This window comes from Protomyctophum parallelum, assembly GCF_964188405.1.
Source record: "Protomyctophum parallelum genome assembly, chromosome: 1".
NCBI lineage: Eukaryota > Metazoa > Chordata > Actinopteri > Myctophiformes > Myctophidae > Protomyctophum > Protomyctophum parallelum.
In genome coordinates this window covers 89,109,864-89,121,498 of record NC_139697.1, presented here as the reverse complement: position 1 = coordinate 89,121,498, position 11,635 = coordinate 89,109,864, and the positions used below count along the sequence as shown (strand labels likewise).

The 11,635-nt window shown below is 42.1% G+C and overlaps 1 protein-coding gene across 1 annotated transcript in view; it reads right to left on the bottom strand.

Annotated features, from left to right (window-relative positions):
• Positions 1 to 7,541: 7,541 nt before the first annotated feature.
• The window catches only part of LOC310864234 (sialate:O-sulfotransferase 1-like), a gene marked incomplete at both ends in the record, with an annotated part of 18,550 nt that continues 14,456 nt past the window's right edge, over positions 7,542 to 11,635 (bottom strand). Inside the window, 2 exons of the mRNA XM_083772847.1 lie at positions 7,542 to 7,900; positions 9,675 to 9,875. Of these exons, the coding sequence (XP_083628973.1) occupies positions 7,542 to 7,900; positions 9,675 to 9,875 (560 nt within the window). The remainder of the gene's footprint in view (positions 7,901 to 9,674; positions 9,876 to 11,635) is intronic.

The window sequence follows — 11,635 nt, the reverse complement described above, 5'->3', positions numbered from 1 at the left end:
ACGATGTAGGCCATAGCCCATGGTCAAAAAGGATAAAAAACGAGGATATATATATATATTTTTTTAATCTAAAAAATCTAAAAACGATGGGCTATAACCCATCGTTTTTTTCATTTTTTCATTTTTTTCAAATCCTCAAAAATTATGAAAAACGGCGTGCTACAGTATGCCGTACGATATGGGCTATTAGACAAGCGTCTAAAAATGTGATAAAAAACATCTAAAAATTGATACACGTAAATCGGAAAGCGACAAAATCGGAAAGCGACAAAACCGGAAAGCGACAAAATCGGACAAAATCGGAAAGCGACAAAATCGGACAAAATCGGAAAGCGACAAAATCGGAAAGCGACAAAATCGGAAAGCGACAAAATCGGACAAAATCGGAAAGCGACAAAATCGGAAAGCGACAAAATCGGAAAGCGAGAAATCGGAAAGCGAGAAATCGGAAAGCGACAAAATCGGAAAGCGACAAAATCGGAAAGCGACAAAATCGGAAAGCGACAAATCGGAAAGCGACAAAATCGGACAAAATCGGAAAGCGACAAAATCGGAAAGCGACAAAATCGACAAAATCGGAAAGCGACAAAATCGACAAAATCGGAAAGCGACAAAATCGGAAAGCGACAAAATCGACAAAATCGGAAAGCGACAAAATCGGAAAGCGACAAAATCGGAAAGCGACAAAATCGGAAAGCGACAAAATCGGAAAGCGACAAAATCGACAAAATCGGAAAGCGACAAATCGGAAAGCGACAAATCGGAAAGCGACAAATCGGAAAGCGACAAAATCGACAAAATCGGAAAGCGACTAAATCGGAAAGCGACAAAAGCGACAAAATCGGAAAGCGACAAAATCGGAAAGCGACAAAATCGGAAAGCGACAAAATCGGAAAGCGACAAAAGCGGAAAGCGACAAAAGCGACAAAATCGGAAAGCGACAAAAGCGACCAAATCGGAAAGCGACAAAATCGGAAAGCGACAAAATCGGAAAGCGACAAAATCGGAAAGCGACAAAAGCGACCAAATCGGAAAGCGACAAAATCGGAAAGCGACAAAATCGGAAAGCGACAAAATCGGAAAGCGACAAAAGCGACAAAATCGGAAAGCGACAAAAGCGACAAAATCGGAAAGCGACAAAATCGGAAAGCGACAAAAGCGACAAAATCGGAAAGGGACAAAATCGGAAAGCGACAAAAGCGACAAAATCGGAAGGCGACAAAAGCAACAAAAGCGGAAAGCGACAAAAGCGACAAAATCGGAAAGCGACAAAATCGGAAAGCGACAAAATCGGAAAGCGACTAAATCGGAAAGTGACAAAAGCGAAAAACGTAAAACGTAAAACGTAAAACGTAAAACGTAAAACGTAAAACGTAAAACGTAAAACGTGAAAACGTAAAAAGTAAAACGTGAAAACGTAAAAAGTAAAACGTATAAACGTAAAAAGTAAAACGTAAAAACGTAAAACGTAAAACGTAAAACGTAAAACGTAAAACGTAAAACGTAAAACTTAAAAACTTAAAAACTTAAAAACTTAAAAACGGAAAACGGAAAGACGGAAAAACGTAAAACGTAAAACGTAAAACGAAAAACGGAAAAAAAACGGAAAACGGAAAATGAAACGGATGATGAAAAACGGCGTGCTATAGTATGCCGTACGGTATGGGCTATTAGACGAGCGTCTAAAAATGGGATAAAAACGTCTAAAAATAGACGTCTAAAACACGTCTAAAAATAGATGTGTTTTAGACGTCTATTTTTAGACGTTTTTTATCCCATTTTTGACCATGGGCTATAGCCCATACCGTACGGCATACTATAGCACGCCGTTTTTCATCATTTTAGAGGATTTTAATTTTTTTTTTTTTTATCGTAGATAAATAGACGTCTAAAACACGTCTAAAAATAGACGTGTTTTAGACGTTTTTTATCCCATTTTTGACCATGGGCTATAGCCCATACCGTACGGCATACTATAGCACGCCGTTTTTCATCATTTTTGAGGATTTGAAAAAAATCTAAAAAATCTAAAAACGATGGGCTATAACCCATCGTTTTTTCTTTTTTAATAGTTTTCAAATCTTCAAATCACTTTCACCTAGAAACTCCATTCACGCTTTTCATTATTCAGCTTACTGTGGAGACACATGCTGGAACTTTTTACTTTGAAATGTTTTATAGTTTCTGCGTTATTAAACTTAAACGCCCAATGCATTCTCTGGCAATAGCACAAACTTTGGAATGCTACTAGTCCTACATACAAAATTATGAAAAACGAGGATTAATTTTTTTTTAAAAATTTAAAAAACGATGGGCTATAACCCATCGTTTTTTTCTATTTTTTTCAAATCCTCAAAAATGATGAAAAACGGCGTGCTATAGTATGCCGTACGATACAGGCTATAGCCCATGGTCCAAAAATGATGACGTTCTCTCTACCGCAACATACTTAAAAGTATAGCGGTGTATGAGAATGGGTGTTGCAGAGGATGAGAAACATTAGCATGTTTTGCTAACAACAGAGAAGCCTACATACTTACACCTAGCAACCCCATTCTAGCTAACTTAGGTTCATCTTACGGTGGACATGTTTGCCTGAAAAGGAATATTTGAAATGTTTCATAGTTTTAGAAATATAGTTCTTTCAAATTTACAATGGCAGACATTGGCATGTCAAAAATCACTTTCACCTAAAAACTCCATTCACACTTTTTATTATTCACCTCACTGTGGAGACACATGCTGGAACTTTTTTACTTTGAAATGTTTTATAGTTTCTGAGTTATTGTGGGCTCGCCACAGCGAGCACACACTAGTTACTCTCAGTTTATATTTATTCCAATTTCCGCCCTTTTTTTCGGTTTCTTACTACTTCCACATACTTTACACTAGAAATTTAGTTCAAACTTCAAACTGTTCAGCTCTTTGCAGTTATTATTGCTTCAATTAGAATTTTTACAAAGTTTTATACTTTTTATACTTTTTAACTTTTTTACTTTTTTTTACATTCTTTATAGTGAGAGTCGATGGAAGAAAGGTCCCATTTTTCACAGTTAACTTTTTTGAGCTCTTATTACTCCGTCATACTTTCACTTTGAAACTTCATTCAAACTTTATAATGTTCATCTATCTTTGAACTTTCATTGGTGAAAAAGTTGTTTTGAAAAAGTTTATACTTTTTAAAATATTTAACTTCATTTATAGTTTTTTCCTCCCATCGACAATGTATGGGATTTATCTCTAAATCAACCTCACTTTTGCAGCCTCATTACTCTGGCATACTTTGTCGTAGAAACGTGATTTAAACTTTAGAAAGCTCACACGACTCTGGACTTTTTCGTGGTTCAAACCGTATTCGAATACGTTAAACGTTTTTTCCGAAATCGCAGTTCAATCGCAGGCCGTTTCGCCTAATTAGTGCCAACTTAGAGTGCGGGGCTTCTTTGACTAGAGTGCAGAAGACAGAAAATCTTTCCTTGAAAATTTACCAAACAAATTGTCGTCCCGGCCAAAATATTCATTTTACACGCATGTTCTTTGGTCATTTTGTAGCCACACATGTCCTCTTTCACACAATGTGACCACCAAAGCACAGAGACATACAGAATGTGAACTACAGCCTTTTAAGTGACACAAATACAGTCAAGCTGCTCATTGACCTCCATTGTAAAATTCTTACGAGGAAATTATCGCGATGACAATTCTTAACTCGCTCTTATAACCACATTTTCGATCGTACCAACACCACAATCGCACATGGTGTACCTCAATATCTCAGGCCACTCACAGCGAAAAAAATATTTGCATTCGACTTTTACTTTTTGCAATAGAGCAATTTGTTCGGGCATAGTTTCCCCCCATTCAGGACCATTGTAAAATAGCAGACCTTCAAGTTCATATCGCGCCACTCCCAGTCATAGTGCTGGCAGTCTTTTACACTTCCACAGCTGAGACATATAAGGGCTTAATTACAGGGCTGAAATTAAAGTTACAAGATCTCAATGACTTGCTCTGCGATACCTTGTGGGCTTGTAGGTCTGCTATTTGTGCAATTGGATGGCCTTTACACAGCTCTCGCAAGAGCACGCACGCACGCGCACACACACACACACACACCCTGTCTTCCTATTGGCTGGCCTTTACACAGCTCTCGCAAGCGCACGCACGCATGCACGCAAGTTTGTGCTATTGCCATAGAGAATGCATTGGGCGTTTAAGTTAAATAACTCAGAAACTACAAAACATTTCAAAGTAAAAAGTTCCAGCATGTGTCTCCACAGTAAGCTGAATAATAAAAAGTGTGAATGGAGTTTCTAGGTGAAAGTGATTTTTTGACGTGCCAAAATCTGCCATTGAGCCCCATTATAAAAGTCTCAAATTTGAAAGCACTATATTTCTAAAACGATGACACCTTTCAAAGATTCCTTTTCAGGCAAACATGTCCACCGTAAGATGAACCTAAGTAGGCTAGAATGGGGTTGGTAGGTTTAAGTATGTAGGACTAGTAGCATGCCAAAGTTTGTGCTATTGCCATAAAGAATGCATTGGGCGTTTAAGTTAAATAACTCAGAAACTACAAAACATTTCAAAGTAAAAAGTTCCAGCATGTGTCTCCACAGTAAGCTGAATAATAAAAAGTGTGAATGGAGTTTCTAGGTGAAAGTGCTTTTTTGATGTGCCAAAATCTGCCATTGAGCCCCATTATAAAAGTCTCAAATTTGAAAACAATATATTTCTAAAACTATGACACCTTTCAAAGATTCCTTTTCAGGCAAACATGTCCACCGTAAGATGAACCTAAGTAGGCTAGAATGGGGTTGGTAGGTTTAAGTATGTAGGACTAGTAGCATGCCAAAGTTTGTGCTATTGCCATAGAGAATGCATTGGGCGTTTAAGTTAAATAACTCAGAAACTACAAAACATTTCAAAGTAAAAAGTTCCAGCATGTGTCTCCACAGTAAGCTGAATAATAAAAAGTGTGAATGGAGTTTCTAGGTGAAAGTGATTTTTTGATGTGCCAAAATCTGCCATTGAGCCCCATTATAAAAGTCTCAAATTTGAAAGCACTATATTTCTAAAACTATGACACCTTTCAAAGATTCCTTTTCAGGCAAACATGTCCACCGTAAGATGAACTTAAGTAGGCTAGAATGGGGTTGGTAGGTTTAAGTATGTAGGACTAGTAGCATGCCAAAGTTTGTGCTATTGCCATAGAGAATGCATTGGGCGTTTAAGTTAAATAACTCAGAAACTACAAAACATTTCAAAGTAAAAAGTTCCAGCATGTGTCTCCAAAAGTAAGCTGAATAATAAAAAGTGTGAATGGAGTTTCTAGGTGAAAGTGCCGCCTACTCTCCTCCTGCCTGACCCCCCCTCGTCTACTCTCCTCCTGCCTGACCCCCCTCGCCTACTCTCCTCCAGCCTGGGGTCCCCTCACCTACTCTCCTCCTGCCTGACCCCCCCTCGCCTACTCTCCTCCTGTCATCCCACTAAGTATTCTACTTAGTTTGAACTCACCATCTCCCGATCATGTGGCAGCGTTCTAACACACTGAGCCACTGGTTCCAGACAATTCACACTGCGTTTTTGTTTGTTTTGTTCTTCTGTAAATCGGTCTTGAAAGTAAAGACTTGAGTGTGGTTTGAACTCACCATCTCCCGATCATGTGGCAGCGTTAGAACACACTGAGCCACTGGCTCCAGACAATTCACACTGCTTTTTTGTTTGTTTCGTGACAAATAATGACAACAAACACAATATTTTGTGCCGATCAAAGAAAGAAGAAAATAAAGGCAGGATATAACACTATTTGTTTTGTTTTTCTTCTTACTAATTATTTGATCGGCCCAAAACATTGTAATTATTGTCATGATTTGTCACGATCTGAGTTGGCTTTGTCCGCGGCGTAACCGTCTTTATATAAATACTTTTTGAAAAGCCTATGGAGAAAATTAATGGAGAATAATTTCCTGGGCCACTCGTCGTTCTGAAAGGGGGCGGGACTGCGACGCTCTATAGGCCACGACTGCAGCGGCAGCCTCGAAGCGACAATGGCTGCTAATGTTACGAGCTGGACAGCAGGAAAGCCACAACAAAACACAGTCATTGTACCGCAAACTACGGCCGCGACGTTGTGACGGCAACATACACGTTATTAAAATAACAACAATACTTGAGGCAGAGCTACTTTCACCTGACAAATATTACCACGCAATAATTTCTTGTTTAATGAGTTGCACAAGTGATCAGCATAATAATAACAAAGGAACTCATCATTGCTGTCAGGCAGAAATATTTTGCGTAATTAAACGTTTATTTTTTTAAATGTTTGTCACACTACAGTGTCACACAAAAGTAGTGAAAAAAATCCAATGTGGCGGGTTGTGACCTTATAGATGTGCTGTTCATTCATCCATCCATCCATCCATCCATCCATCCATTCATTCACTCATCCATTCATGGTTAACCCGTTCAGGACGGGAACCTCTTTTGGTGTGTTAACCATTATTGGTTAACTGGTGGCGCACATCTTTGAATATATGTTCTTCCACAGCGAACGTTATTATTTTAAACTAAAATCTTTGCTTCTGGGGGCGGGGGGGGGGGGGGGTCCCTGCATGGAACTACATATCTTCAGATGGGGGTCGGCGGCCAAATACAGATAATTCCTGGGGTCCTTGACATGGAAAAGGTTGAGCACCACTGACATAGAAACATAGAGTTTTTCAGAAAACTGTCATGATTTAAAAGACATTTTTTAGTGAAAGTGGATAAGTGCGTCTGTGGGTTTTTATAAATATCGAACCAATGAAAAGTTTTAACAGGATACTTAATGATGACTAAATAATAACTACATTGGATCCATATTGGAACACGTCTTTTGTTTTTGTTTTTTGCCAGGTTGCCACCAAACATGGACTCTAGATAAATACATACTTATATTTGTCTATAGTCAGGCACTTTTGTTATTTCCCAACTCCACAGGTCAAATTATCCTCTCTGTGAATCATGTCTCCTGCTTTCACAGTCCTGGGCTGGCCTCTTAACTGTGATAATCACTCGTATCTATAAAAAAAAAATCAATTGTTTTATCCTTCACTGCTCACCAATGTTATTACACTCTCTCTACAGTCATCCACAGTGAAATTGGCATCGGAAGGAGACATGCGGTCCAATTATGCGTGTGTGTGTGTGTGTGTGTGTGTGTGTGTGTGTGTGTGTGTGTGTGTGTGTGTGCGTGCGTGTGCGTGTGCGTGTGCGTGTGCGTGTGTGCGTTTGTGTGTGTGTGTGTGTGTGCGTTTGTGTGTGTGTGTGTGTGTGTGTGTGTGTGTGTGTGTGTGTGTGTGTGTGTGTGTGTGTGTGTGTGTGTGTTTGCGCACACGCACGCACGCACAGAATGTCACCACCAGTAAACTCAGCCACCATTCTGCATGGGAATGTGTTCTGCGATAATAAGAGCTCATGTGTTCCACAGCCAGTTTCTCCTATACTATATCCACACTATATTCTCAGCTGATTCCTGTAATATACATTTGGGACCATCATCTGGGCAGATAGTCCTCCGGCAGTCCACTGAAATTCCTCTTCTGCAACGCCTGGTCTACGCTACGAATGAACGAGTCGATCGTCCTCCTCATACTCGGAGTGAAGGGGTCAAAGGCAGAGGAGGGCTGCTGAGCCGCCGAGCGCTTGAAGTGGCCCTCCTGGTTGCTCTGGGCACACAGTAGCCTGTCCTCGGTCAGCGTGGCGTTCAGAAAGGAGGTGACGAGGCGCAGCTGGGGGAAGAGCGCCCTCTGCAGCTCCTCGTAGTGCACGACGAGCAGGCGTCGGCCAAACTTCAGCCAGCTCAGAGCGTGGGACGCCCACCAGGGGGCGTAGCTGTCAACAAATTCTGGCCAGTCTGCATGCAGGAGGAGAAAAGAGAAAAGCAGTGTTGGTGAGAACTAAGAATAAAGCCTTTTAACAAGCATGGTTTAAATCAGTGATTCTCAAAAGTTTTCTTGTCGAGTTAAAATTGTTTAAAGAAAGTTCGGGGAACATTATGCTTCTTAACATGCATTCTGTTGCTAGTTTGACTACTTCAAATACTCTTTAATCTTATCTCAAAATAACTAATAACCAAGCGCGACATGCGTGTTGTGAGCTTGTTAATACTTAAATCAGTCGTGACGACTGAGATCTGTATTCCATGGACACTGACCAATGACCATATGATACTGACATGATACTGACATGATAACATGATACTGACATGATACTGACCATGATACTGACCATGATACTGACATGATACTGACATGATACTGACCATGATACTGACCATGATACTGACCATGATACTGACATGATAACATGATACTGACATGATACTGACCATGATACTGACCATGATACTGACCATGATACTGACATGATAACATGATACTGACATGATAACATGATACTGACATGATACTGACATGATACTGACCATGATACTGACATGATACTGACCATGATACTGACTATGATGCAGACATGATACTGACATGATACTGACTACGATACAGACATGATACTGACATGATACTGACCATCCTACTGACCATGATACTGACCATGATACTGACATGACACTGACATGATACTGACCATCCTACTGACCATGATACTGACATGATACTGACCATGATACTGACATGATACTGACATGATACTGACCATGATACTGACCATGATACTGACCATGATACTGACCATGATACTGACATGATACTGACCATGATACTGACCATGATACTGACATGATACTGACATGATACTGACCATGATACTGACATGATACTGACCATCCTACTGACCATGATACTGACATGATACTGACATGATACTGACCATGATACTGACATGATACTGACCATGATACCACCATGATACTGACATGATTTGACACGATTGATCATTCAATATTAATACAGCGTCTGGAGCACTGGATAGGCCTGTCTGGTACGGCCCTGTCCTGGTTTTCCTCCTACCTATCAAACAGAAGTTACTTTGTCAATCTAGCCGAGTTTGACTCAGATAAACACGACATCAGTTCTGGTATTCCACAGGGCTCGATTCTTGGCCCTCTGCTTTTCTCCTTGTACATACTGCCATTGGGCGAACTCATTACCAATCACGGAGTCAATTGTCATTTCTATGCTGATGATACCCAACTATATCTCTCTGTGGCTCCAGATGATCCCTGTGCTTTAGACCCGCTGTTGACCTGTCTGTCTACCATCAAATGTTGGATGAGTGAGAACTTTCTCAAGTTAATGAGGATAACACAGAAGTTCTCATAATCGGTTCTAGTGAGCAGAAATAATCAATAATAAGCAGACTTGGCAACCTGACTGTAGAAAGTAGCAGTACAGTAAAGAACCTGGGGGTTATTATTGATTCTGAATTTAATTTTAATTCACACATTAATCATGTTACCAAGATTGCCTTTTTTCACCTTAGAAATATTGCACGAATCAGAGCCTATTTGTCCTTAGACGATGCAAAAACGCTAATCCACGCCTTTGTTTTTTCTCAGCTTGATTACTGCAATGCACTTTTTTCAGGACTGCCTAAGAAAACAACTGACAGATTACAACTGGGGGTCCTTGAAAGGACAATCCATTGGAATGGAAATGTTTGGGAAGCACCTTTGCTCTTCCACTGTGCTTCAGTGGCGTGGCCCAAGTGTCCCGCGCACTTGCGGTTGAACTCAGCCGCGAGGGAGCGGTACGGGTTCCGGATGAGCAGGATGGCAGAGTCAAACATCTCGATCTCTTTCTGGCCACTCTCGTGGGTCTTCACGCACACACTGCGGCCACTCCGCCAGTAGTCCTTCTCCCCTTTGAAGCCTATGGTGGAGACACACGGCATGGAGACATTAATGGGACATCCCAAATACTAGTGGTTAGGGTTAGTGTGTGTGTGTGTGTGTGTGTGTGTGTGTGTGTGTGTGTGTGTGCGTGCGTGCGTGCGTGCGTGCGTGCGTGCGTGCGTGCGTGCGTGCGTGCGTGCGTGCGTGCGTGTAATGTATACAGGTACTGTCGAAGATATATAGATAGATATTATTGACGAAGGGGTGGGAGCAATATGTTATGCTTCTTCTCGCAGTAAATCTTTTTAAATGTACTGTTATTCTGAATTAATTGCTTTCATCTGTTATCGTGTTTGAAATGGCTTATTTGAGTAAAAAATAAATAAGATTGTTCTTTTTCAGACGGGAAGCGACTGACTCACCTATAGTCATTTTCAAAGAGACGCGAGTGGGCAGGCAGGGAGATGAGGGAGTGGGCAGGCAGGGAGATGAGGGAGGCAGGGAGATGAGGGAGGCAGGGAGATGAGTGGGCAGGCAGGGAGATGAGGCCAACCAGACAGTGGGCAGGCAGGGAGATGAGGCCAACCAGACAGTGGGCAGGCAGGGAGATGAGGCCAAGCAGACAGGGCGGCGCACGGCAGGCGGGTGCGCTCCCATGACAACGCAGGGACGTGCACACACACACACACACACACACACACAGACATTAAAGGCCCCCTGCCCTTTTACCCGTCTGTAAAACAACTGCCCTTTCCAGACCACGAATGCAGCATTTCCTATACGGTGAAAGAAATGCAAATGCCTCTCCTTTCCATGCCATGCCATGTCATGCTTTTTTTTCCGAAGTCCAATTGAACTTGCAACGAATCCTTTTTTTGCGTTGAACAAATTTGTTTAGAAACCCAGGTCGTACACCACATCTCCACTAGCTTAAAGAGTGCCGGGTCGCGCCCTGGAAATAGCTGATCTACAAGCTCACAACGCGTTGCGCTGCGACGCGTTGAGAGCTTGTAGGTCTGCTATTTTCGCTATTTTTGTCCAAAAGCGGCCTCTTTTACGGGATGTCAGCCCCCCTGCCTCTCTAGCACTCTCTGCACGTCCCTGATGAAACGGTCATGCTTGTGCTCGTTTCGCGCACACACGCCCCGCCCGCGACAACAAGAGCTGTGTTGTGGTCGACTTCTTTCTATACACAGATTTTACTGGATCTTTACTGTGCACAGCTGTGTGGACATTGATTTTCAAATACGGCTAGAGCTATATCCTCCAAGGATAAGGATTTAACGCAGCTGAAGCAGCATGGCGCCTGGAGTTCACTCACAGAGCAATTGTCTCTGTCCCCGCAAGCACACTGTCGCGCGTGGACGCGTCAGAAGAACCTGAAGCCCTTCTTCTTCGTGGGGTTTTTAGACAGCTGGTGGATGGAAAAGATGCTCCACCTCCACGCTCGACTGACGCGGAGGAGAGCGCGTCCGGGAAGCTGTCCGTCGCGTCAGTCGGGCGCGGAGGTGGAGCTTCTTTTCCATCCACCAGCTGTCTAAAAACCCGGTTTTTAAGCTGCGCGCAGCAGGGAACGTGCGCGACCACTCGCGAAGGTCTGCCTCCGGGGTGTGTGTGTTCACATGAGAAGTGCAGCGCGCCCCACGCTGATCCAAGCGAAGAACACAGACGTATCGCATCCCGTCTGAAAAGCCCTTATACCTATCAAGTGGATGCATTAATGCGGAGTCCTCCAAACCACGACTAACTACAACGACAAGTGGTGAACTATATCTGTCTTTCAATCAAAAGTCCACC